General features: G+C 42.1%; 1 protein-coding gene across 9 annotated transcripts in view; it reads right to left on the bottom strand.

Moving 5' to 3' along the window:
• Window positions 1-27,521, bottom strand: part of TNRC6C (trinucleotide repeat containing adaptor 6C) — a 573,800-nt gene that overhangs the window by 173,194 nt on the left and 373,085 nt on the right. For 5 of the 9 annotated variants that reach the window (XM_050919200.1, XM_050919201.1, XM_050919202.1 and 2 more), the window contains 2 exons: window positions 19,286-19,385; window positions 10,283-10,304 (listed from right to left, as the gene is read on the bottom strand). In XM_050919200.1, the coding sequence (XP_050775157.1) occupies window positions 10,283-10,304; window positions 19,286-19,385 (122 nt within the window). Of the gene's footprint in view, window positions 1-8,722; window positions 8,796-8,851; window positions 9,099-10,282; window positions 10,305-19,285; window positions 19,386-27,521 lie in introns of those variants that run through there. The other 4 variants (XM_050919205.1, XM_050919206.1, XM_050919207.1 and 1 more) reach the window with 4 other exon arrangements.

The following is a 27,521-nucleotide window of genomic DNA, read 5'->3' as shown; positions in this document are numbered from 1 at the left end:
CGCGGCATTGTTGCGAGGCCAGGCCCTTCCCTTGCTTTCTGGAGGGAAAGTGGTGCTGACTGGTCGAAGAGGCCTCGCTACATACCAACAACACGGCGGTCGGCGCCGAGTCCGATCTGCGTACCGGCTTCGGGGTCAGCGCCGACTCCATCAGGAAAGCTCAAAGTCTAAAGTCTCTCTCCTTCTTGGTCCTTGGCTTGAACGACCTGCAGATCTTGCAATGGTCGCTGATGTGAGTCTCACCCAGGCAGCGAAGACTCAGTGAGAGGGTCCTCCTGGGCATAGAACGGCGACAGGAGTCGCACAACTTGAAGCCTGGAGCATGGGCATGCCCCGAGCCCACTCTAACTGAGGGATGATCCACAAACAGTACCACTAAGGTCAAGAAGAAGCACTGCAACAGAGCTGGAGCACTAAAGTTCCGACTACCTTCACTGGCAGCAAGAAGGAACTGAGTGTGGGAGGAGCCCGGGGCTCCCCTTATAGTGCGATATTCAGGCGCTACTCCAGGGGCTGCCACGGTGCTCCCCCAGTACGGGTACTGCTAAGGGAAAAACTTCCGGCACCGGTGCACATGGTGAGCACGCACACATACTGTGGAATACACAGGAGCACTCACTCAAACAGTAAGAAACTTCTACACTTCTCAATTTTTCTGGCTCTCTGGAATCACATACCATGGAAGCTAAAGGAAACACTTGTTGCACATTGAAGGAACATTGCTCACTTTTCAACATAACAACTACCTAGTTATACAGCACTCATCAGTGTAGTATCTGAGAATTTTACAAGAGTTACAAAAACCAGTAAGTATAAACTCTCTGATTTGGTTTCTTGCTCTCCTCTTCCTAGGCATACCTGCTACATCTAGTGTTTGGGTTTTTTTTGTTTTTGGTTTTTTTTCGGGGGGGAGGGGAAGGTTATTCAAGATTGAGGTAGTGCTTCTCTAGTATGATGGCAGGAAAAATGATCTACCAAATCAGTACACATTTCAGACTCTTCTTCCTAAATCTCACTAACTCTCTTTCAATTGCTGTGATGGGAGTACTGATATCAACCCATTTAACAAAAAAATACAGAAACTGGCTGAAGAACATATAGGAGGGTCTTGGAACCCATAATTCTCATGTAAAAATAAATTGTATATGTATTTTTGAAGGATTGAGGATGCATGGAATTTTAGTAGTATAACTAGTTATTGCAGAAACAGAGTATGGGTGTATTGGGGGGGTGGATCAAACATATAGCAAGAAAAGGACTGGCAACAATACTTTCACGGAAGAAGTGGACACTAATTTCCCTTTTTTCTATTACAGTAGTACAGGACATCTATGTAGGAAAGCAAGGGGCAGAATTAAGAAATCAGTAGAGAAATACATCTCTAAATTTGAAAAAGAAACAAAAAACAAACAAAAGTCTAGATGAGGAAACAGTGTCACAAGCTACTTACGAAACGGATATTAAACCTGACATTTTCAAGCAATTAAAAAAGAAATAGCTATCACAACAGTACCTTCACATACAAGAAAGCTGCAGGCATTGTGTTCCACTCTTACCACAGATCAATAGGCATTAAATTACAATGTGAAAAAGAAACCTAATTAGTTACAATGACAATAGAAGACAGTTGGCATTGAATTATGATGTGAAAGATTCATTAGTGTGCCGCAGAACAGTAAAACCTTTTGACACAGTGCAAAAGGCCAATAGCGAGACAAAGCAGCTGACACCTCATGGAAAATTGGAAAACATTCCATTTAGAGACAATTTGGTCTAATTCTTTTTTAGTACAAGCAATTTTTGCATGTAATAAGGATCTTTAAAAGCTTAACTCCTGCTGCTTATTCCTCACCTGAAGTCAATCTTCTTGAATGATTTATTTCCACAGTAACTATTTAAGATGCTATAGATGATTTCAAGTGGATAATAAGCAACAAAAACAGAGCTCTAAACCAAAGATCCTGTTTTCATAAAAAAGTTTTTCCCATATAAGAAGTCAGGACAGAAGAATACAGTTCACATATAGAAACTTAAGCAGTCTGTAGGGTATACTCAAAGTTTCCCCATCACATATGAGCAAGTCTACACATCTCAGGACTCTGGGTTACTCAGATGAAACTTAAATAATTCTGCTGGGATAATACGTAAAACAGTTCAAATTGCAAGTTGTCTTGTCAGCCCGTCCCCAGTCTTGGTCCTTCTGAAGGCCTCACTCTTGGAAGTCTGTTTTTTTTCAGAAACTGTCAGGTTGATCCCCAGATTCTACAGGAGCCCAGGCTTGGAAGGTATACTCCTGGGGGAATACTGCACCACTGCACAGAATTCGTGCGCCACGCAGAATTTCCCCCCCCCTCGCAGAAAATACATTCTGCCAGAAAGATGCTGCAGTTACTCCGTTCACCCACCAGGGGATGCTGTGATGCCAAAGCAGAGAGCAGCTGCTCTTGGGCAGGAGCAGCCCCAGCCGCAGATAGGGAATAGAAAGAGGTTGCCTTCCTCACAGTACCCTGCCCATGGGACTGGGTCAGGAGGAATAGGGACACCAGACAGGGTGGGGCACATGGGGCTCCTGGGGGTTCACAGACTGGGGTTCAAAAATGCTAGTGGGGGGGACAGACTGGGGTGGGGGCTGAATGGAAGTAGGCATGCAGGGACACTTGGGGATGGGGAGGGGAGTGGCTGAGTGCAGGGCCCCTTGGGGGCAGGGGGATGCAGGGATACATGGGGGGGAGGAAGGGTGGTTGAATGGAGGTGAAGGACACATGGGCACAGGGGCAGATGTGCCTGAATGAGAGGCTAGGGATCAGCCAGTCTTTGCATGGTGGAGGTTCCTGAACAATCCCTCCCTGCCCCCCAATAACCCTCTGTTCCATACTTCTCCCACCCACACCCAACAACCCTCCAAGTTCACACCCAGGCTGCTTCTCAGCAATTACTTCCCTCTCCTTCAGCTCCTCCAATACCCTTGAGTCCCCCAAGCCCTTGCTCTGCTTCTGAGGGTTACAGGAAATAGTTTCTGTATTGTAGTTTAAATGAATTATTACTCAGAGTTCTGTATTAATATACCTAGTAAGGAATCTATTTGTCAAGAAACATTTCCTGAATCTTTGTCTGCATTGTTACAGACATAGTTGCTGACACGTATTTTGAAACAAATTACCAAAATAATTGAAACTGGCATAATTATATTGTGTTATTTTGACAAATAAAATATGCCAAATTTTGCAGAATTTTAATACACTATGCGCAGAATTTTTAATTTTTGGCACAGAATTCCCCCACGAGTAAAGGTAGAAGGACTGGATAGGGAAAATGCACAGAATGCCTAATATTGCAGGGAAGAGGCATTATCTGGCCCTTCTTTCCTGGCTTCTTCTTAGAGTAAGTTTCCTTTATCTTCCCTGGTCTGTCATTCTGGAGCTCTGCCGAGACCTGGAAGAAACATAATGCCTCAAGAGAAGCCCCATCTTCCAGTAATACAAGAACAACTGGTGAAGCCTGTCTGCGTGTTGGGAAAAGAAAATGGATGAGAAACTCCTGCATACAGTTTGCCTGACACATGGAGACTCACTCGTTCATCCAGCTAAGTGGCAGCCACAGAGTCTGTCATTTCCCACCATCTTTATCAACAGGTTTTGGCTGACACAGTAAGATGCAGTACGCCAGCAGATATAAATATGCTTCACACAACACAGAGTGTATCACTTCACTCAACATTCCTGTAGTAGTTTTCCATGACAAGTGTTGACACTGGACTATGATACATTTCAATTGACTAACTTGTGACCAAAAGCCATACTGTAATGTTAAAACATATTCCAAGATTGGCATCAAAATGAGATTGAATGACAAATGGTTTGCAAAAGCAAAGCAAATAGGAAGTTACGTTAGCCTAGGATTTTCAGAGTCCCATACTGTCTACCAACACCACCATCAGCAGATTCCATTATAAATATCCTATTGGTAGATATACTTTCCTCATGCATGTATGTGATATTAGAAACTGCAATGAATTTGCCTGTGGTTTTGGTTTGCTGCCTACAGATTTCAGCAATTACAGCTACACAACACGAATACTCCATTAACTCTTACTTTCCAAGCGTAGAAATGCATCTCTATTGAATACCAGGAATGGCAGAGATACAGGCAAAAGAAGAGGCTATATCAAATATTGCCACTGAGACTGTGGCTGAAGGGAAACCGAGACACTCATATTACTAAGGATATTTGCTACTTTTGCAATTACGGCTACTAGGTAATGTACTTTTTCCATTCTTGCTTGCCTGGAAAGTTAATGACATACTACAACGACTGCGGACCATTTGAATAGACTAGTTTTGATGTTTATTCACCAAAAAAGTTTGAAGTTGAAAGAAAATATAACTGATTGTTTTGCAAGACTGTCAGGATGTCAGTGCTTTTAGAAACCATTGGATACCATGCAAGGCATTGTTCCATAAAAATGGTGCTAAACTGCATAATATTAATTTGTATAATAGTTAATGGCCTACAGGTCCTATACCTATTGCGAAATTCTAGTATTACTGGTGCATGGATGCACATCAGGGCTTTCCTAAAACTAGCACTTGGTTTGGGACTTGACTTAATCACAAAGACAGTTCACAGAAGAGGCTGCCATGGCAGCTGAAGTCATATAGAATGCTCAAGTTAATATTCTCTAGTGTTAAAAGATCACTTGAAAACAAGTATGGTATGGTATCCTCAGCAGAGAAGCCTGTGTCTGTAGTGACCTCCCCGAAGTGACTTTCCTTCAATTAAGGGAGAGATTAAAATACTGAGTGCAAGGAAAAGAATCCTAGAAATGCAGGGATGGAAGGCACCTTGAGAAGTCATCTAGTCTGGCCTCCTATTCTGAGGCAGGACCATGTGTATCTAGACCAGGGGTCCCCAACACGGTATCCACGGGCGCCATGGCGCCAAAAGGGGCATCTATGTGTGCCGCCTACTGGCTGCCATACAAGCAGCTGCCAAAATGCCGTTGAGAAGGGACAACATCAAGAAGCGACGCCGCCGAAACAACACTGATTTTCAGCAGCATTTTGGCAGCAACACCTCTTGTTGACGCTACTTCTCGGCAGCATTTCGGCGGCAATGCTTCTTGGTGTTGCAGCTTCTTGGCAGCATTTAGGCGGTGGCTTGTCCAGTGGCCACGCTCCTTGGCGGCTAGTCATCCAGCGCCTGCCACACAGAAAGGTTGTGGGACCACTGATCTAGACCATCCCTGACAGATGTTTGTCTAACCTGTTCTTAAATCAAGGGGACTACACTACATCCCTTGGTAACCTATTCCAGTAATAACTATTCTTACAGTTAGAAAGAATTTCTTAATATCTAGCCTAAACCTCCCTTGCTGCAGATTAATCCCATTACTTCTTGTCCTACATTCAGTAGACATGGAGAAATAATTGATCAAAGTCCTCTAACATATTTGAAGACTTATCAGGTCTCCCTTCAATCTTCTTTTCTCCAAAAGAAACAGGCCATGTTTTAATCTTTCCTCATAGTCATATTTTCTAAGCTTCTTATTTTTGTTTCTCTCCTCTGGATTCCAATTTGACCATGTCTTTCTTAAAACGTGGTGCCCAAAACTGGACACAGTACTCTAGCTGAGGCCTCACGACAATTACATTTCATGTCTTACATATGACACTCCTATTGATATGCCCCAGAATATTAGCCCTTTTTGCAACTGCATAACATTGTTGATCATATACAAGTTGTGATTCGCTATAACTCCTCAGATCTTTTTCAGCAGTACTACTGCCTGGCCTGTGCTTCCCCACCCCTCATTTTTGTGCATTTGATTTTTCCTTCCTAAGTGTAGTACTCTGCCTTTGCCATCACTGAATTTCATCTTTGATTTCAGACCAGTTCTCCAAATTGTCACGGTCATTTTGAATTCCAAAACTGTCCTCCAAAATGCCAGCCAGCACTCCCAGCTTCATAGTATTCACATATTTTATAAGCACACTCTCCACTCTATTACCCAAGTCATTAGTGAAAATATTGACTAGTACTAGACCCTATTAGACCACACTAGATACATCTTCAGTTTGCCAGCAGGTAGTTTGCCCTCTGCAGAGTAATGCCTAAAGGGAGTCTCTAAAGTGTCTCAAGGACAGTAGTAACACCTTACGGTCTGCCACCTCTCTATCTAAGGAGGGTCTAAGCAGGTAAAGCTTTTGAAAGCATTAACTTTTTAATTCTGGTGTTTCATCTAGACAACTACACTAACTTTCAAGAGTCAAACCATGTTCTGGACTGTTCTGTGAAGGACACTTTCTGCATCATATGGATGTCTTCTAAGGCATTTTCTTGAGGTCTTGATTTGCTAATGGCAAATTAACAGAATAGAAAAGCAAGTCACTTGCCGCCTTGGTCAGTTCTGTGGTGTTTCTTGATGCAATATCACAGATTTATTCTCCTCTGCCCAGTTTCGGTGGGAGAAACTTCCTTCACCTTTCCGGGGTGAACTGCATCTGATCAGCTGCTACTTTGGTAGGGCAAGAAAGTGCCTAAATATTCAAAGCACTCTTCTGTTCCCATTAGAACAAGCAATTGAACAGGAAGAAATAGTATAGAACAACTTTGCCTATATAATCACAACAGCAATTTGAATGTCTTATTGTTTCTTGGTTTACTCCTGTCATTTAAGTCAGAGAAAATTAAACAGCTGCTGCTAATATGATGTTTGTAAGTAAAAGGAGTCTTAGCAAGATGGAAAAAGTCCCTGAAGATGCCAAAAGATGTAGGTAGTGTTAAGCGCTGGTGTTTTTAACTGCCACTGAAGAAGAAGGTGCAACACATCTAGTAGAAAGTAGTGTGGGGAGAACACAGAAATAGTTATCAGCTACAATCTTTTTGATACTGACATTCAGTTTTGTGTTTACAAAGCTAAGTAATTCAAGGTTCAACTGTGTTAATATTTTCTTTTTTCTCAATATATGATGTCTCAGACAGTGGCTTTTAAACATATAATACACAACTGTTTGATGAATGAATTAAAAGGGCAAGAAAGAATATAGGGTAGAATGCTACCATAAGAACCAAGATAAAATAATATTTTACACTGAATTTTTCTTCTAATTTGTCCTGCATTTCTGGGTTATGCACCCTTTCTATTTCCATCCAGAACACTGTTTTGAAGACCCACTTTATTCCACAACTATGTCTCCCCTATCCAGATTACCACACTGGATGAAATACAAGCATCTCTTCCCATTCAAGGCAAATGCAAATCTGTTAACTGCCTACATTCTCAACCCTCATCATCTCCTACAGATCATGCCACACTTCCTGGTCCACCCAAACCTGTCTTCCAATAGCTCCTTTCTCATTTACCCACCCATACTAGTGCCTGCATTCTTGATGCCCCACACTATCAGAATGTCCAAAAATCAGATCTAGCAGGGGAAAATCAATAATTACAAATATCAAAAATATGAAGTTTTATTTAAATTAAATGCAGGTCTATTTTTAAAAAAGCAACCTATTTAATTTTAAACTTTTAAACTGACAATCTATTTTAAAAGCCAAAAAATTATAATCTATTAAAATCATTTTAATTTAATACAAAAAAAACAAAACAAGATTAAGCAGTACGTTTGCTGTCAAATTTTAAAGGAAGTCAAACCACTGAACTGGTGGAAGTCACTGGCTAAACATCTGGAACCAAAATTAGTTGATGTGCTAAACCAGCTTTTGATAGCATCAGCCTCTTCTGCATGTGCAGAGACAATATTTTCTTTATTTCAGTTTATTCAGCTAGTTCAGTTCAATGACTAGTTCAGTAAAAGATAAGAAATCGATTGGGAGCTCAAAAAGCATGACAGCAGACATAAAATGAAGACTCCATTTTATGACTGAAAATTAGATCTGAAAGGGTGAGATAGACTAGTTCTAAAATCTTGAAAGACATGGTGACTAAAAACAATCAGTAATTGCTTTAATTACAGACAATACTGCCTTTAATATATCAGCTAGCATTATGTACAAAACATGTTTTGTGAGGAAAAAAATCATGAGAATCCAGACTTTTAAAGTAGCTTTATTTAATAAAATTAAAATGCTATTTGTGCATTTGTTTGAATTTCCATCTAAACAGGCTTGCATCACAAGAAACAAAATTAATCAATTTAAGAAATGTATCATTCATCATTTTCTAATATTAAAAATGTCAAAATTAAGAATCTGAATACATGCAAGATACGCTATATAAGGTCTTAAATAAATGTATATAGACATAGTATACCCTGATTAGCAAAAAGACGCCCCGGATTTAGGGTAAGGATACGTTTAGTTGCAAATCAACATGTATTATCAACTAATAAGAATCAACCTTTGTTCAGAAAATAACTGAAAAGTATAAATCCAAAAAACAACTAAACAATTCTTGCATACTGATTCAAATCAGCATTAAAATTGGTGATTTAATCAAACTGCATTGATTTAAAATCAATCCACCCTGACTCAAGTGCTTTACTCTTGGAAAACAAACTTGGTCCACTAGGTATTCTACTTACAATGACAGAACCCCATTATATTCCCTTCACAGTATTTGTTTATGGAGGTACTGTATCCACTCGTGACTATTCTCTAACTTCATTGGGACAGAATTCTGGCCTGCTGTAGAGCTTTGTGAACACCTATTATTATTATATTGGAAGTCACGTTCCTTATTATTTTGCTTTTCTGAAGATACCTTGCAGGATTTTCACTCCTGAGGCTTGTGCTACAATGCTTTTGACATAAACAGTGGGAGTCCAGAAAGGTATCTTGAAGGAAACAGAAATACAATGCAATTAATTTCTCCATCTCTAAAGATACTTACTGAGCAAGGATTCTCAGTCTACCACAAGACTCTACCAGGAACCACAGCGACGAAAGCAGCAGCTGGGATCAGTGGCCTGGTGCCTGCCCCAGTGGGTAGGGGTGAGGGTGGTACAGCCACACCAGATATTTCTCCACCAACTCCAGAAAAAGGTGCCATATTAGTGCTTCTGAACCAGTGGTAACACAACAGCCACAAGGTCTCCCAAATCACATAAGAACAGGACCTGAGCAGAAGGTAGGGGGGGCTGCATGTGGGTTGAATAGCCAAAATGAAGAAGTGCACTCCCATGTGAAGTTTATTCACTGATTATGCTCAAGAATGGTCTAACTGGAAGGTTCCAAAGCAAGCAGAGGTAGGAGTCATGGCTGTTAAGCATTTGCAGGAAGGTAGCTCATTACACAAGTCTCATTGCCTCTGCCCAATAGTCTTAAATCTTGAGAGCTCTTGCACCAAGCACAAGATCCAAAACTGATGAATGATGCAAAGACTATATCTTTAAAAGGAAAATATTAATTTTAAATCTATTCAAAGTAATTAAGGAGATATATAATTTTTCTAGTTAAATCAACCAAGAGACAGCTTCAGAAAGTCTTAATGCATGATAAACAGTTTAAAATTATCCCACTCCACTTTCATTAGATGACCACTAAAAATTTGAAGGAAAAAAAAAAGTCACATTTGCCTCCACATTAGGCTCCTTAAGTTCTAGGAGATAATAATAATGGGAGATATACCTATTATTATTATTATTATTATTATTATTAGGGGGGAGGGTAGCTCAGTGGTTTGAGCATTGGCCTGCTAAACCCAGGGTTGTGAGTTCAGTCCTTGAGGGAGTCACTTAGGGATCTGGGGCAAAAATCAGTAATTGGTCCTGCTAGTGAAGGCAGGGGGCTGGACTCAATGACCTTTCAAGGTCCCTTCCAGTTCTAGGAGATTGCTATATCTCCAATTATTATTATTAAGTTATACTACTACTAAACAGAGCAATATATGTTGTGATTTTGTAGTTGATAGTGATCAAGTCATACATCTAAACCATAGGCTAGATGCCTTTTATATTTTAAAAAAATAGCAAATACACCCACAGGAAGTATTATACTGAAGACAACTCCCACAAGTCTGTGGAAAATACACTAGAAAATGTCCTAAAAAAACCCCTCACCTATCTCATAGAACTGGAAGGGACTCCAAAAGTCAAGTCCAGCCCCCTGCCTTCACTAGCACAACCAAGTACTGATTTTGCCCCAGATCCCTCAGTGGGGCCTCAAGGATTGAACACACAACCCTGGGTTTAAGCAGGCCAATACTCAAACCACTGAGCTATCCCTCCCCTCACTGAGCATATTTTATGGTAAAATCAGAAATGCATTATAAACAAACTCAAACATCAAATATTTCACAAAAAGAGAATAAGTATTAGTTTACCTTTGGTTTTTTGTTCAGCAGCCTGAAAGAAGAAAAAAAAGTCAGAAATACTGGTCAGTATTAGACACTTTTTATTGCAGTTATATCAAGAATATAGGACTGTACCCTTGACCCTTTAAAATTTCCTCTCTTGGAGAAAAATTCATTGAACACTGAGTTCCTGCTTCAGGAGAAACCTGGTCATATCTTACTAGGACTACAGTACTGTGACACAACTTTCTTTCTACTTTAAATTTAACCCTATTTAGGTATGCTCTTAGTGACCTGAAGTTAGCATCACTAACTTTGTTATGAAGGTTAACATCAAAGCTGTATCCCAGTTGATATTTACTTCAAATTTAGTAAATAAGAGACTACAGATAACTCCCCAAAATATCTATATAATTATTAATGGCAATACTTATAAAACTCCGAAGGGAAAATCTTTACATCGTTGTAGCATGAAAATAATTCAAAACCAAATGCAAGGGCTCCGCTGCAATATAGGATTTGAGAAATATGAAAGTCTGGATTTTTTGTTTGTTTTTTTAATTAAAGACATAGACAATATGTGAAGTTGACTTATCTAAATATTTGTTTGGGCTGAAGTGAATCGAAAGTCTGGAAGTCCCATTTTCAGAGATGAAGTACATGGCACAAGAAAGTAGCTTTTTCAAGGCAGCTTTGCCCCATTCTGAAAAGTTTCTACATAATAATGTTCACTGAACTATTATAGTGGGCAGCATAGTGTGCAGGAATGTTTGTACACACATCTGTATTTATAGCAATTATAAATCCAATTAATATGTAGTATGCTAGCCAATTAATAAACTAAGAATCAAGAGATTAGTGCAATTTACCTTGCACACCCTTGACTGCCTTTTTATCTGTATTCTGCTCACTAATCCATCTAATCAGGACTACTTTCAACATTCTATACTTCAGGACACCATTCAATCTGCCACTTCTAAAAATAAAATAGAAGTGCTGAAAAAAGCTTCTTTCCTCCCTTGAAGCCAATGACTGGCTGTACTCAGTCCCAGAAGAATGACTATTTACAGCCCAATTTAATGATCCAGAGTCCAAGAATGAGAGATACATACAATAGGGAGCTAGGTATCCCTCTTTCCAATAAGATACTTCACATGTTTCCATAAGATATTATGAAACACTGGAGCTTAAAAATGCAATATGATCTACAGGAAGGCTATTTTAGAGGTTTCTAATATATATTTATCTTTCTTCTAGATGTCTGTGAAGTTGGACTCTTGAGAATTAAGTATTCTGGCTTTGCAAGTGGAGAATTAAAAAAAATACCATTGTTTTTCCTATGTAAAAATACCCAATAATACCATTAATGGTGTATGGGGTAATGAGGATTTATTGGCACTGCTCTGGGATTATCAACATATCCCATATTTTTGTTATTTATAATAGTATGAGTCTATCTAGAATGCATGCCAAAAAACTATGCTACACTACCCATCATGGATATGTAATAATACTGTATTATAAAGGGAGCTATTAGAAATCCCTATATTTAGGATGATTAACACTTCCCATTATAAAAGATTCATAGAACTTTTCAGAAAAGGTTGCAACATTCCTGTTGTTTCCAGCAGATGTTCAACGTTTAGCAAAGAGAAAGCCACAAGGCCAGATAAATGCCTTTTCTTTGTCCCATTATATTCAATTCAGGTTTGTCAGATATAAAAACTTGTCAAAATCTCCGTTTTCCTTCCACTGCTTGCATTCCTCAGGGAAAATGTGAGCAGCATTCCAAAATAGTAAATGTATATGAACATTCTAATTTAAATCTAGGCTCATACCAAAGCCTAAAAGCAGCAGCTTCTCTTCACTCAGAATCCTGGGAGCAGACAGCCGCTAAGACACACAAGATGGTCTCCTTTGCAGGACACCTGCACCTGCAGCTCCAGGCTCTTTCCCCCTGCTTTATATGGGGAAGGAACTCCCCATATCTGGGAGAAGGGGAGAGAAACAGGCTGAGCTCCCCCAAACACCTGTGAACTCAGTGACTCATTCCTTCCCCCAGGATAACACAACAGCAATCTCCTGCTACTAGCTGAAGCAAATAGTCCTGTACCTGAAGCTGTGCTGAGGATTCAGGGTTCAAACACTGCCAGTGATGCATGGTGGGGATGTTATGCTAGCATAAACTTTTTATTTTTATTTTTAAAATGCTTGGAAATTTTATTAAACAACCTGTTAAAACAATCTTATTTAGGCTGCAAAGTCAAACACCCAATTTAGGAAATGACAGAATGTAGGTTGCCCAAGCAACCTTAAACAGCCTCCTTTTTGCATATGCATTGAGATACAGTTTTTAATTACATAACATTTTTTCCCACAAGAGTCCTGTTTCTTTCAGTGCACAGGATGGACAGTGGTCACCAAAAGATTCAGTGCTGCGTAATAAGTAAGACTGTAGGATTCCTGCCTCATTTGCCCTAGAAGTTGGAAGGGAATTGCAGGGAGAGAAAGAATGGTCTTGTAATTAAAGGAGGTGATTGCACACAGAAGAAAAATCAGCTCAGTCCCTGCCTATGCCACAGTCACATATAAGGCTGAGTAAGTCACTAACCAAAATTTCATCATTGTGCAATTCCTCATTTTCTAGGTGCCCAACTTGATACTCACCTTGGGGCTGGAAATGCAGCAATACTGAGCAGTCACAATTGCAAATGAAGTCATTAGAACTGTGGATGCTTAGTACCTCTTGCAATACAGTAGTGTGGTCAGAAGTAATGAGTCCAGGCTTAGAACTCAGGACCCTCTGACTCCTAGATCATTGATTCAACTGTATGGCCTCATGCAAGTCTTTGTCTTAGGGTACATCTAGAATATGAAATTAATTCCAACTTATTCAATTTGAATTTTTGGAAGCGATTTTATACATTCAGTGTTGTGTGTCCCCACTAAAGCATGTGAATTCAGCAGAGTGTGTCCACAGTACTGACGCTAGCATCAAATGTCAGAGCGGTGCACTGTGGGAAGCTATCCCACAATTCCCACTGCCCATTGGAATTGTGGGTTAAGCTCCCAGTGAATGATGGAGCAAAAACATTCTTGCGGGTGTTTCTGGGTGTGTGCCATCACTCGCTCCTCCCTCCATGAAAGCTATGGCAGATGCCATACTGCCAGCAGACAGAGCACCACCTGCATTCTGGTTCTATGAATCCACCTCACAAGTCCTCTCATCTTTCTATCTACTCTTTTATCTAACCATTTCCCACTTTTTTTCAGCTACCGTGAACCTAGCAGCACAGCTTCCGCTGCAAACTCTGCTCTCCCGCTCTTGCGCCGCTAGCTAATTTTTCCGTGTTATCTGTCCTGGGCTCCCGTAGAAGCTATAGAAGGCAACAATTCCCCGCTGTTTTTCAGCCATCGTGACCTGAGCCGCACAGCTTCCGCCGGAAACTCTGCTCATGCTTCAGCCGCAAACTCTGCTCTCCCGCTCTTGCGGCTCTAGTGAGCTTCCCGACCCCATGAAAGCTACAGAAGACAACCATTTACCGCTTTTTATCGGCCATCTTGAACTAAATAGGCCTCCTACGTTTCATGCCCTTTTCCCAGGATTACCCATGCAGGCGCCATAGCGCAGCAATCATGGAGCCCGCTCAGATCTCTGCGGCAGTTTTGACCATTGTAAATACCTCACGCATTATCTAGCAGTATGTGCAGTACCTGCAAAACCAGGCAAGGAAGCGATGACAGTGCGATTACTATACTGATGAGGACATGGACACAGATGTTCCTAGAAGCATGGCATGTGGCAATTGGGAGATCATGGTGGCATTGGGCCTGGTTCATGCCATGGAATGCCAATTCTGGGCCAGGGAAACAAGCACAGACCGGTGGGACCACAGTGTTGCAGGTCTGGGATGATTCCCAATGGCTGCGAAACTTTCGTATGCGTAGGGCCACTTTCATGGAAATTTGTGAATTGCTGTCCCCTGCCCTGAAGCGCAAAGACACCAAAATGAGAGCAGCCCTCACAGTTGAGAAGCAAGGGGCCACAGCACTATGGAAGCCTGCAACACTCGACAGCTACTGGGCAGTTGGGACCCAGTTTGGAGTGGGTAAATCTACTGTAGGGGCTGCTGTGCTGCAAGTAGCCAACGCAATCATTGACCAGCTGCTATCAAGGGTATTGACTTTGGGAAATGTGCAGACCATTGTGGATGGCTTTAATGCGCTGGGTTTCCCTAACTGCGGCGGGGCGATAAATGGAATGCATATTCCTATCTTGGCCCCGGCACACCGGGGTGGCCAGTACATAAACCGCAAGGGGTACTTTTCCATGGTGCTGCAAGCACTGGTGGATCACAAGGGATGTTTCACCGACATCAACATGGGATGGCCGGGAAAGGTGCATGACGCTCGCATCTCCAGGAACTCTGGTCTGTTTGAACAGCTCCAGGAAGGGACTTACTTCCCAGACCAGAAAATTACTGTTGGGAATGTTAAAATGCCTATAGTTATCCTCGGGGACCCAGCCTCCCAATTAATGCCATGGCTCATGAAGCTGTACACAGGCACCCTGGACAGTAGTAAGGAGCAGTTCAACTATAGGCTGAGCAAGTGCAGAATGGTGGTAGAATGTGCTTTTGGACATTTGAAAGCGCGCTGGCGCAGTTTACTGACTTGGTTAGATCTCAACACAACCAATATTTCAATTGTAATTGCTGCTTGTTGTGTGCTCAATATCTGTGAGAGTAAGGGGGAGACATTTATGGCGGGCTGGGAAGTTGAGGTAAATCGCCTGGCGGCCAATTTCGCACAGCCAGACAACAGGGTGACTAGAAAAGTGCCACAGGGCGTGTTGCACATCAGAGAAGTTCTGAAAGCCAGTTTCATGACTGGCCAGGGTACGGTGTGACCATTGTGTGTGTGTGAAAGGAAATAAAGTCAAAATTGTTTAAAAACTGTTCTTTATTATTTGTTTCACATTGAGAGAAATCCAAAGGTAGACCTGAGGGGCAGGGCGGTAATTGAGTTAGGGAGGTGGAGGAGGAGGGAAGGACAAGTCCAGAAAGTTTGCATATGCCAGCTTTCTGCTGCTTGGGTGATGCTCTGAGGTTGTGTGGGGGTCCCTGAAGCCTCCGCCCTCGTGTTCTTGGGCATGTAGATGAGGAGGATATGGAAATTGGGGAGGAGTGAGGGCGGTTATACAGGGGCTGCAGTGGCAGTCTGTGGTCTTGCTGCCTTTCCCGCATTAGATCCACCATACAGCAGAGCATGTGAGTTTGCTCCCCCATGAGCTTGACCACAGCGTCCTGCCTGCTCTAATCGCGCACGTGTCTCCTCTCTTTGAGTTCCTGTAATGCTTAATGGGACTCTGCAATTGTCTGCCTCCACACATTCAGCTGGGCCTTATCACTGCGGGAGGAATGCATGAACTTGGCGAACATGTCGTCCTGAGTTCGTTTTTTCCACCTTCTAATCTGGACCAGCCTCTAGGATGGAGTAGATAGGGGCCATGCTGAAACATTTGCACCTGTGGGAGGAGAAAAGGGGAGGGTAGTATTTTAAAAGATACATTTCAGAGAACAAAGGGGACACTTTGTTGTGAGTAAGCCATCACACACGGCCGGGCAACAGAATTCAGCTTGCAGGCAGCCTAGGGGCACGCGGGGTTCTGCTTCTTCTACAGTCATTTCAATGCTTTCAAACTGCTGGGCCCCCTTTCCCATGGCAAGCAATGCCTGGGGGGTTTGCCATATAAAAGGAGGGCCTGCGGGCTCTCTGGGATGATCGCTTCACACAACATCCCCCACCCCAAGTGGCTCTGATGAGGCTCTGAGCAGGGATGAGCTCTTTAAACTAAACATGAACAGCCCAGTATGGCTGGGTTCCCCCCCTACACTCCCCGCGTGGCTTCAATCAGGCTCTCACTCACCAGAGTCATGGTCCGGGAGCCCACCTTGGGAGTGGGGGGAGGCTCCAGCGTTAAGAATAGTTCCTGGATGGGGGGGGAAAGGGATTCCCCACTTGCTGCCTGTGCACTGTCCTCCTCCTCCTCCTCCTCTTTGTCCTCCAATGACTCTTCCTCCTCGCTCCATGCAACTCCCCCCTTGTGTCCACGGACAGTGGTGGGGTAGTGGTAGGGTAGGTGTCCACGGACAGTGGTGGGGTAGTGGTAGGGTAGGTGTCCACGGACAGTGGTGGGGTAGTGGTGATGTCACCCTCCCATAATTGCATGCAGCTCATAGCAGAAGCAGAATGTATGGGGCTGTGACCCAGAGCACCCATTCGCCTCCCTGGCTTTTTGGTATGCTTGCCTGAGCTCCTTGATTTTTGTATAACACTGCTCTGTGTCCCTGGAGTAGCCCCTTTCCGTCATGGCCCTGGAAACTTTAGCGTACATATTTGTGTTCCTTCTTTTGGAACGTAGTTCTGCCATAACAGACTCGTCTCCCCAACATGCGATGAGATTTGGTACCTCCCATTCGGACCATGCTGGAGTTCGTCTGCCAATCCGGGATTGCATGATCTCCTGTGATGGTGGACTTTGCATGGTTGCCTATGATGGCGGATTGTGTGGATGGTCACCTATGCTGATGGTGACCAAAGAGGCAATGAAATTCAAAAGTTCCCAGGGCTTTTCCTGCCCACCTGGCTAGTGCATCAGAGTTGAGAGTGTTGTCCAGAGCAGTCACAAGGGAGCATTCTGGGATAGTTCCCGGAGGCCAATAACATCAAATTGCATCCACAATACCTTTAACCGGGGATTGCAATCTCGATTTAAGTGCTACTCCACTTGCCGAGGTGGAGTACAGAAATCGGATTAAAGAGCCCTTTAAATTGAAAAAAACGTTTGGTGATGTGGACGGAATTTTTTTTTTTTTACCAAATTAACTTGGCTAATTCAGAAATAATAGGACTAGTGTAGACCAAGCCTTAGCTTCCTCATCAGTGAAATGGGGATAAAACTTATCCTGAAGTAGAGAAAAATTCATTCATATTTGTAAAGTTTAGATATTATGATGAGTCCCATAAAAAAGACCATGAGGAAATGAACAGTTACACACTCACTGCAAACTTTGGATGCTGTACGCTAAAATTAAGGCAGGGGATGCTAACTGAGTTAGATGGATACAAATATTTACCAGTTACTTCATTCCTTGAGCATCATTCAGCCTGTGCACTGAAAGAGGTAGGGTTCCTTCAGAAAAAACATTTTGTGATCATGTAATTAAAGTCTATCACAATGCATGGGCACAACAAAGCAGAATTAAGGTTGCATGTGTGACCTAAGCATTTACCAGCTTTCAGGACCTTGCTTCTGCAACCTAAATACTGTTTAATATATTAGTTTTTATGTAATTAATAGATAAACAAATTCTACTGATTGTAAATACCAAATTAATAATGAATTATAATACACATGATGGGATGGTTTCTGGTATAAGTATTAGTGGCATGACTTCTGAATAGGTAGACTCACACAAAGGTAAATGACTATATACATGAGGTTTTAACAAGGATTTTATTTTTGAATGCCACTGCAGTAGCCGTTACCCAAGTATTGAAATATATTGTTCATCTATGTATCAAATAGTTAATATTTCCTCTTCTTTCATTTAAACTACATGGAAAGTTCCTGTAAAACTGCAATATTTGTTATTCTATTATTGAGTTTGTACTAAACAGATTAAATATGTTTGAATAAGTGCTTATGTCATGTACTACTGCAATTTGGAGCTATGCATTTCAATTTAATTTTTTTAAAGTTTATCATGTATTCACATTTTAAACGCAATTTATATATGGTCATTCTAGCAAACTTTTAATAAGTTTTCCTAATATCTTGCCTCATTATCCAAGTGTAGCAGGGTGACTACCCACTCCAGCCTGGAACACATTGGAAAAGCTCTGCAGAGGGCAAGATAAAACACTGGCTGAATGGGAGAAGTGGCTGCAGCTGAGGCCACACCCCAAACTGAGCAACAGGGCCTTATAAGGTGGCCAGGGAAGCCAGGAGCAAACAGTGTCTCTCTGTTTGTAGAGGGAGATGCGCTTGGCTGCAGGGACCTGATCAGAGTACCTGAGTGAAGCAGGGCTGGGGACAGGCTGAGGAGCTCTAGCCTGGAAAACCCCAGACTGTGGCTTAGCAGAAGGCCAAGGGGTACTAGGAGTTGCAGAGGGCAGCCCAGGGGTAGGCCAAGGCAGCAGGTCCAAACCCTCCTTGCCAGTGATGAGTAGGCTGATACTGAAGTCTGCCCCAGGCTGTGGGGCTAGATGATGAGTGGCAGCAGCCTTATACTGAGGCAAGGTGGGGATAGTGGGTGGGGGTTCCCTGGGGAAGCAAAGACCCTGAGAGAAAGGGGTTACTACCAAAGGGGATAGCACCCCAAATAAAGGGGCACTGGGTCCTGGGAGGGACACGGGGGGCAGAGGACAGGTGGATCACCGGCCTGCAGAGGGCACTCCAGAGCTGGAATGAGCCTAATTCCCAGAAGTCACCGGCAGGAGGCACTGCAGGGGCGAGTCTGCTCATCTACACCAAGATACTCTCATGTTGCCCAAGTATTTCCTCCCATCAGGGCTCCTCCTGAACGTGTGCTTCTTAATGAAAGGGTATGGGCAGCCTAAAATAGGCTAATAAAAACCAAACATGTTATTTTCTAAACTTTTCAAGACATAAAAACCATTGGTGCTATTTGCAGGATGCTACATGAGTTAGATTTAATCAATTAACTGATAACATATATATGGCCATAATTTTCAGCCAACCACTTAAATGGATATTGAATGAAATCCATATATTTAGCAACTTTGTACACATGAAGGGAAAAAAAAGTAGCAAAATGGCTGGAGGTGTGGGGGGCTAGGGGAGGAACCAGGACATGAAAAACTTGAGAACTGATCTTGCAACTCTTACACAGTCAATGTGACTTCTCATTCAAACTAGCTGGAATTCCTATGAGTAAAGGCCACAGGACCAACTCCATACAAGTGTTTAAGTAACTGCATCTCTAAAATGCAAAAATGTAGACGAACCTTTTTCTGAGCACCTTCCTTCTTTTTCTTTTCTTCCTGCTTTTTCTTTTTCTTTTCTTCCATCAAATGTTCCTCTTCTTGAATTTCTTGTTCTTTCTCCCTATTAAAACAAGTGTTGGGAAAGCTTATGAATGAGGTCACATCTATCAAGACAAACAATATACATAATATTAACGCTACAAAGTACACCTCTTGGAAATAAGTATCCGAAAACAGTAGTCTCTAAAATTCCAACAAGTAGTATTCCAATAGAATTCTCAAGAAAAATTCCAAACCAAAATTCCAATGCCAAATAAAGAGAATGTCTACTTGCAAACTCCCACCAAAAGACAGTAACTTACAAAACTGGAATTTTTTAAGAGTCTGACCAAACCTTTTCTCCCTAATAATTTGATTTATATTCAATTCTAAAACATAAACAGCTCTAAAACAACTACAAAAATTTAAGTATTATTGTTTGGCAAGTAAGGAGTAAGCCAGACAATTGCCTTGTAATAATAATTTAAAAAAAAATATCTAGGGTGTAGACATAGGAAACTTTTTAATACTACCCCACCACAGCCACTCAAAATTAGGCCCCACCACGCTCACTCCATCCTCCCCTGCCTCTGTCGCTCACCCTCACTCACTTTTACTGTGCTGGGGCAGAGGATTGAGATGCAGGAGGGGGTGCGGGCTCTGGGCTGGGGACAAGGGGTTTGGAGTGTGGGACGGAGCTCCGGGCTGAGCCTGGGTCAGGGGGTTGAGGGGTGCAGGCTCCAGGAAGGAGTTTGGGTGCAGAACAGGGCTCTGGGCTAGGGTGCAGGAAGGGATACAGGGCTCTAGCTCTGTGAGGGGGCTCAGGGTGGGGCAGAGGGTACAGGGTGCTGGCTCCATGAGGGGTCTCAGGGCTGGGCGTTGGGGTGCAGGCTTCCACTGGGCAGTGCTTACCTCAGGTGGTGGCACAGCGGGACTAAGACAGGCTCCCTGCCTGCCCCGACCTCACACCACGCCCGGAAGCGGCCATCACACCCCTGCGCCCCCTGGGGGGGGGAGGGGTAAACATGGGTCCGCACCCTGCCCCTCTCTGCAGGCACTGCCACTGCAGCTCCACTGGCCGCAGTTCCCCATTCCCTGCCAATGGGAGCTCCGGGGATAGTGCTTGCAGGAAGGAGCAGCGCACGGAGATCCCTGCTCTCTCTCCTGCCCAGGGGCTTCAGAAGTGTGATGGCTGCTTCCGGGAGTGATGTGGGCCCAGGTCAGGCAGGGAAACTGCCTTAGCCCTGCTGCACCGCCAGTCTTTTACCAGCCGGAGATCGCAATTGACTGTCAGAGGCTCCATGATCAACCAGTCAATCACAATCTACTGGCTGGTGACCCCTCTTCTAGCCAAACACGGATCATAGGAGCTTTCATTTTAGTTAACATTACACAATGGTCATTGTGTTTTCCATTTATAACACTTATCAAGCACAGTCAAAGAAAGTTTGTCATTAAATTAATTGTAATTCATTCCACAGAATATTCATGTGGATTGTATCATGCATGCATGGCGTTTGTTTACATGATCAATCCAAAAATCAACTAAACTTAACTTCCTAATCCTAAGAAGTAGATGAAAAAATTCTGAATGAAACATTTTTTGCCATTGAAAAAGGAGGTGGTGTGAAAAACTACCTTTTCAATGTAACTTTCTGTCTTGAAAAATCAATACAAAATACGTAAGGCAGAATCTCCATTAATCTGAGTCCAAAGAAGTGCATAATGACTCAACCACAGGGAGAGAGATGTAGTGCAGTGCACATAATTCCTCTGCTCTTCACAAACATTAATGAAGTTGTCCTCACAGCACCTGTGTGAGGTAGGCAACTACTGTCCCCATTTGACTAACAGGAAACAAACAGACCAAGTAAATGACTTGCTCGAAGTCAAAGAAGACGTCTGTGACAGAGACTGGTACTGAGGCTTCAATTCAGTAACATACTTAAAAAAAAGAAGTGCAACTGATTTCAAGGAACTACTCACATATTTGAAGTACTATGCTGCATGGAAGCCTTAAACCAGATCTTCTAAGTTCCGGCTCAACGCATTAACCATTAAACAATCCTTTTTTTAAATTTATGTATTTGTATCAGAAAGAAAAGATAACCAAATCCAGGTCAGCGTCATGCTTACCTCTGACAGCCTTAGACATATTGCTCCAGGTCATCAAGAACATGGATCTATATGCACTGCCTCAGCTATCTAGTTTAACAGGGTTCCTATACCAGCATAATGCTCCACTCTTAAATTCATATAAACATTCAAAATGGTCTTAGGTTTTGTAAAGCTTTATTTTGACAGACAATTTTATCCAGTATCCCTTTAATCTCAACTTTGAACTTCCAAGCCTACCTTTACGTGTTACTACCTCAAAGGAAAGTGTTAAAAAAAAGAAAGGCTAAATTAATACCATTCTAACCTGGTATAAAAATCTAAACCAACATTTCAAATCCTAAATTATATTTCAATAGTAATGGCTCATTTAAAGGACAGACATTATTCCATCCATGACAGCATTTCTACCATAAGCCAAAATGCAAGAGTGTGTGTGTTTTGTTTTATATTTTAAAAAAGGGAACACAATTTAAATTTATTATTTAAGATTCTTTTCTTATTTTGCTTTTAAGTGGGTTTCTTTTTGCCAAGTAAAGATCCTACAATGGCATTTTGAGAATGGTATCATGGACATGGAACATCCCATTCCACAGGAGCACTCCTTGTGCTGATGCCACTTCATTGGCTTTCTTGGGTTGACAAAAACAGCTGCTACTGTAGGATGAAGAGACGCTGGAGCTTGTCTACAGGAACATTCAGTACGCAGCAAGCTGGAACATGAATCTATCTTGCACTAGCTAGCCACAAACTAACTGTCCTTGTGGACCCAGATGACACACGAGCAGTTTGTCAATACACTTTGATTTAAACTTGTTTTGAACAGGACTAGATGAAAGCACATTAATGAACTCCTAATGTGAGGCAGTAGCGTTCACATGTGTAGACAAGCCCTCTCACATAAAAGCAAATATTCAAGAGCTAGGAGAGAGACTATTTAAGCTGTAATGTGTTAGAATGGCTGAAGAGTTGGGATCCAGGCCTTGGTGCATGAATATGATGAAGGTCCTTCCTGCAGCTTCCATTGGCCAGGAACGGCGAACCAGGGCCACTGGGAGCTGCAAGCGTCCGTACCTGTGGACACTCAGGTAAACAAAGCGTCTTGCAGCCCACTAAGGGCTTACCCTGAACAAACCGTGAACCAATTTTGGGAACCCCTGCCCTATACTGAGACCTTGGGGACTAGCAAAACGTAGTGTATTTCATATTTCCAAAATATTTATGCACACTAACATGCCAATTTTAGCTGATTTGTCCTAACTTTGCTGAGTGTCACTGTGTAGATAAGTCCTATGATGTAATCAGGAAGATAAGTTTACAGTACACTTCTAAATCCCATGAAAATAGAGATGCTAGAAATATTGAAATAAAGCTTTAACTGTGATGGCATATTGGTATCACTTAAAATTAAGAGATTACAGAAAACAGTTAAGATTTGGACACAAAGGAAAAAAAATAACCGCATAATTAGTGCAACCCCCAAGAGCTCTTCATAATTATGATTTAATGTACACCTTGGGTATCATCCATTCTTTAAACAGAAGACTTTCAGAGTACTCAAAAAAAATTATTGTTATTATTTTGGTATTTCTTTCTTTACTGAACAAACAACTATATAAAAATATGCTTTTGTTTGTTAGAGTTAAAAATTTTTTTTATTCCCCACCTCAACTTTGGACACCAGTTTTGGTTTCAGAGAAGAGAAAATTAACTTCAGGTGGGGAATAAACCCAAAATGAAGAGATGATATATTTATCTTCTGAATTCTATTCTATAGTATTTGCATAAAAATAAAGCAAAATTTCATAAAAAAATTGATGAGGCATCAGTTCCACTGTAATAAAAACAGCAGCATGTGTTTAAATAACTTCAAGGATAACCACATTAAGTCTTCTGAAATTATTCAATCACAATTTAGAGGAACACCAATTTAAAAATCACACGTGTGATTTTTTGCTTATTACAAGCATTTGAGATTACTCTAACTTTAAAAAAAAAGATTAGTTCAAAAATCTTAGCCATTGCCACTGATGTAAACCAATAGTTAATTTTTCCTTTTATTTGTTGGAGCCTTTTACACAGCAAAAAGATGAAGACAAAAATTGTTAAGAAAAGGAAATATAATTGCAAAACCACAAAAACCTGCAAAAGGACTCAGAAATAGATGAAGTACATGAAACTACTTTTCACCCTTTGTTAATTGACTGGATTTCCAGTTTACAGTGTTCCTTTGTCATGAAAACATAGCAGGCAAGATTGATTGAATATTCCAAAGTATCATATGCTCCGTTTCAAAGATGGCAGGGCATTTTTGCAACTATTAAGAGGGCAAGGGTAGCACTGAGTAAGCCTGTGTAAATCTCTTATTGACATCTAAACACAGCTTCTTTGCCAAACAGTATGTATATCCAACTTAAAATACAAAATAAGGATTTGGCACCACTGAGCTGAATGGTAGAAAATGACCGTGGAGGAAGACAGAAGGCCTATATTTCTGCTCTGTCCATATAGAAAACTCCCCCCTCCCTAACTTTAGTGCATATTCTCCTTAGAAAAGACCTATGCATGGTTGCAGGTGGCTGAAACAAGGCTCAGGAACTCACCAGAATAGGATGTGTAGAGCATGTCAACACATGCAGCTGCTCTCCCAACCTTACGCAGCATTCTAGAAATTAAGGTATTTCACATTTCCAAAAATACCATGAAATAAAATGAACAAAAAAACCTAGACAGACATTCTGCAGAAGCAGCTCCTGTCCTCCTTGTCTGGGCCTGACTCCCCACTCTGGGCACTGACATGGCATACACAGTTTTTTATGGCACACCACTCACTCAAATATGGCCCTACCCCTGCTCTGTCATCATGACAGACGGCCACCAAGACAAACCTGAGAAGTGCTGCAACTAAATGTGCCAGGTTGCAACATTCTGAGAGGGAAGCCGGGCCCTGCCTCATGGGACAGGAGCTGCTGCTGTGGATGAGTGCAGGTCAGGTTCAACTTTGCAATCCACTCCAGGCCTCCCACCCCACCTGCAGGCAGCATGCAACTCCTGCTCCAGGGCAACTAGAATAGGGGAGGAGTTCCTTGGACCAGTGGGGAGGCTGAAGTATTGGGACTCCATAAAGGAGATTCAATGAAAGAGGGAGAATATATAAATGGGGATGGGGCACCCAGGGAGGAGTGCCTGGGTATATGGGGTGGGGTGGGGTGGGGGATGGAGAGAGCTGGAGAAGAAAGCATTAGGGACTGGGAAGATCCATGGTCTCTCATGGGGTTTGTGTCACTGAGTGAGGATGGAGAAGTAGATGTTATCTGGGGTGGGGCATAGTACTGGGATTTATATATAGTCATTTCAGGTATTATATTAAATGTAAATATAGAAAAAAATAATGGATAAAATTTTAAGATAAAATGAAACAAGAAATTCCCAAAAAACAAAATAAAAAAAGTTATATAAAAATTTCAAAAGGCCATATCCATTGCAGTAGCTGTAGTGAGTCTAATGTCTGCAAGACAGCTACCTGGAGAGGTTTAGGTGATCTCTTTCTACCACACTTACACTGCATGCAGAAATTAAAAAATTATGTAATTTTTACGCTGTTTTTAAAGGACTTTTCTAGTGCTTTGCAGAAAGATAAGGAAGTTGGAGATCATCTGTGCTGCTGATGGATTTTGAGGGTAAACAGAGCTGAGGCTATGATGCACAAGTCCAGTTCTGCCTCCACTACTGCTAAGCACACAAAAAAACCCTGTTAGAATGAACTCAGATGTGACAGAAAATTTAGGTCTCCCAAAGATGGAACTTCCTGCAATTTTATGCCTTTGCTCCACCAATGTAGATTTGGATACCAGTCTTGGTTAACAGTATTTGCTCCTTAGAAATTTTTTGTTTGTTTTGGGTTTTTTTGCCACTTGGTTTCCAGGCAGTGCCAGATCCATCATGGTTCATTCCATGAGTAAACAATCTCTAACTATTCCACTAAGCTTTCAAGCACACCATCAAGAAAGTTTGAGCCAACTGCTCTTTTAAGGAGACAGACTAAAACCAGTGCAAATTAAACTATTCATGTACATAGGCCAAACCGGACAGTCTCTACACAAAAGAATAAATGGACACAAATCTGACACCAGGAATCATAAAATTCAAAAACCAGTGGGAGAACATTTCAACCTCTCTAGCCACTCAGTGACAGACTTGATGGTGGCAATTTTGCAACAAAAACAACTTCAAAAACAGACTCCAAAAAGAGACTGCTGAACTCAAATTAATATGCAAATTAGATGCAATTAATTTAGGTTTAAACAGAGACAGGGAATGGTTGGGTCATTACACTAATTGAATCTATTCCCCTATGTTAAGTTCTCCTCACACTTTCTATGGGTCATCTCAATTATCACTTCAAAAGTTTTTTGTCCCCCTCCACCCCCCCCCCGCTGATGATAGCTCATCTCAATTGATTAGACTCTTCCTGTTGGTATACGTACTTCCACCTTTTCATTGTCTCTGTATGTATAAATATCTCCTCTCTGTGTGTTCCATTCTGTGCATCCGAAGAAGTGAGCTGTAGCTCACGAAAGCTCATGCTGAAATAAATTTGTTAGTCTCTAAGGTGCCACAAGTACTCCTGTTCTTTATTCTTAGGGAGTTTCTCCTCCCAGATTTTAACAGCTTCTGATATAATAAATAATGTCTTTACCAGACCACCACATGGATTAATTTAAATCTTATTTCTTTTTACTGAGGTTCACCATAGAAAGATCATTTTCAATTTGAGACATGGTGCAAATGTAAGAGAGCTTGGAGACACCGAATGCCACTGAAACCGCTCTTGCCAAAGTCTCTGACCTCTTCCTAGTTAAAGCTCAGAATCAGTACTCCACACTCATCCTCCCTGATCTGTTAGCTGCCTTCAACACACTAAGTCCTGCTATTCTTCTTGAAATCTTGTCTTCATGACTGTCTTCTCCTGGTTCTATTCCTTCTCTAATTGCTCCTTCAGTGTTTCCTCCTCCCTCTCTAATTGTTCCTTCAGTTTCCTTTGGAGGATCGTTCTCATCCATTCTTCAACTATCTGTGGAGATTCCATAGAGATCTGTCCTTGGTATCCATCTCTTTTTCCTCTACATCAGTGGTTCTCAACCCACGGCCCAATCAACACTCAGCTGCGGCAACAATCTCAGGGACACACAGGTAGCATATATATTGTGTGTATGCAAACCAAACACAGAGATCTGCATGTGCAGCCCACAATGGTAAATAGATATGGTGTAGAGCAGTGGTTCTCAACCTCTGGGCACTCTCATCCGCAAACCCAAATTCAACTACTATCTCTATGCTCACAACTCTCAGATCTACCTTTGTACTCCACACTTGTCTTCTGTCCAAACTAAAATCTATGCTTGTCTTTCTGACATCTTCTTGTGTTTGTCTATCAGATCAAGCTACAAGCTATCCAGTACAATGGTTCCAAGAAGCAGGACCACTCTTAGCAAAGAAGGAACTCTGAATGGCTAGATTCACAATTCCTTATATAAACTTACACAAAATGTATGAATTGCAAAAGGGTAAATGTAATCCCAACTGTCATTTCTTTCTAATTGATTCTGAATTCCACAGGCTGAGGGATGCACTAGTAGGGATCTGGAGAGGAAATCCTAATGGAGATATTTTAACCACTATTCACGATGCATTAAGAAAGTGTAGCTCTTTCGCCTGTTTTGTTCCATGATATAATCGTAGTCTTAATGATAGTATGTGGGAAGTCACGGGACCCATGACTTCCACTGACCTCCATGACATTTTCTGCTCTGGGGCTTGAGCTCCCAGTCAGTCCCACCCTTGCAGCGCCCAGTCGCAGCGCGTGGACGGACAGACTCCCTGCATATGCCCAGCCACATCGGGACCCCAGGCATCTTCCCAGCTGCGGTGGGCAGCGGGGACTCCACACTGCTGGCCTGCCGCAGCTGCAGCTACCAGTTGCCCAGGGCAAGGGGACCCCACAGCATCCAAGCCCTAAGGACAGGGGGACCCTAGAGCTCCCATGCACCACATCAGAGGGGGACCTGGGAGCCACAGCAACAGCAGGTGCTGAAACCACCTA

The sequence above is a fragment of the Gopherus flavomarginatus genome, chromosome 12, assembly GCF_025201925.1.
Source record: "Gopherus flavomarginatus isolate rGopFla2 chromosome 12, rGopFla2.mat.asm, whole genome shotgun sequence".
Lineage (NCBI taxonomy): Eukaryota > Metazoa > Chordata > Testudines > Testudinidae > Gopherus > Gopherus flavomarginatus.
This window is presented reverse-complemented; position numbering and strand designations above follow the sequence as displayed.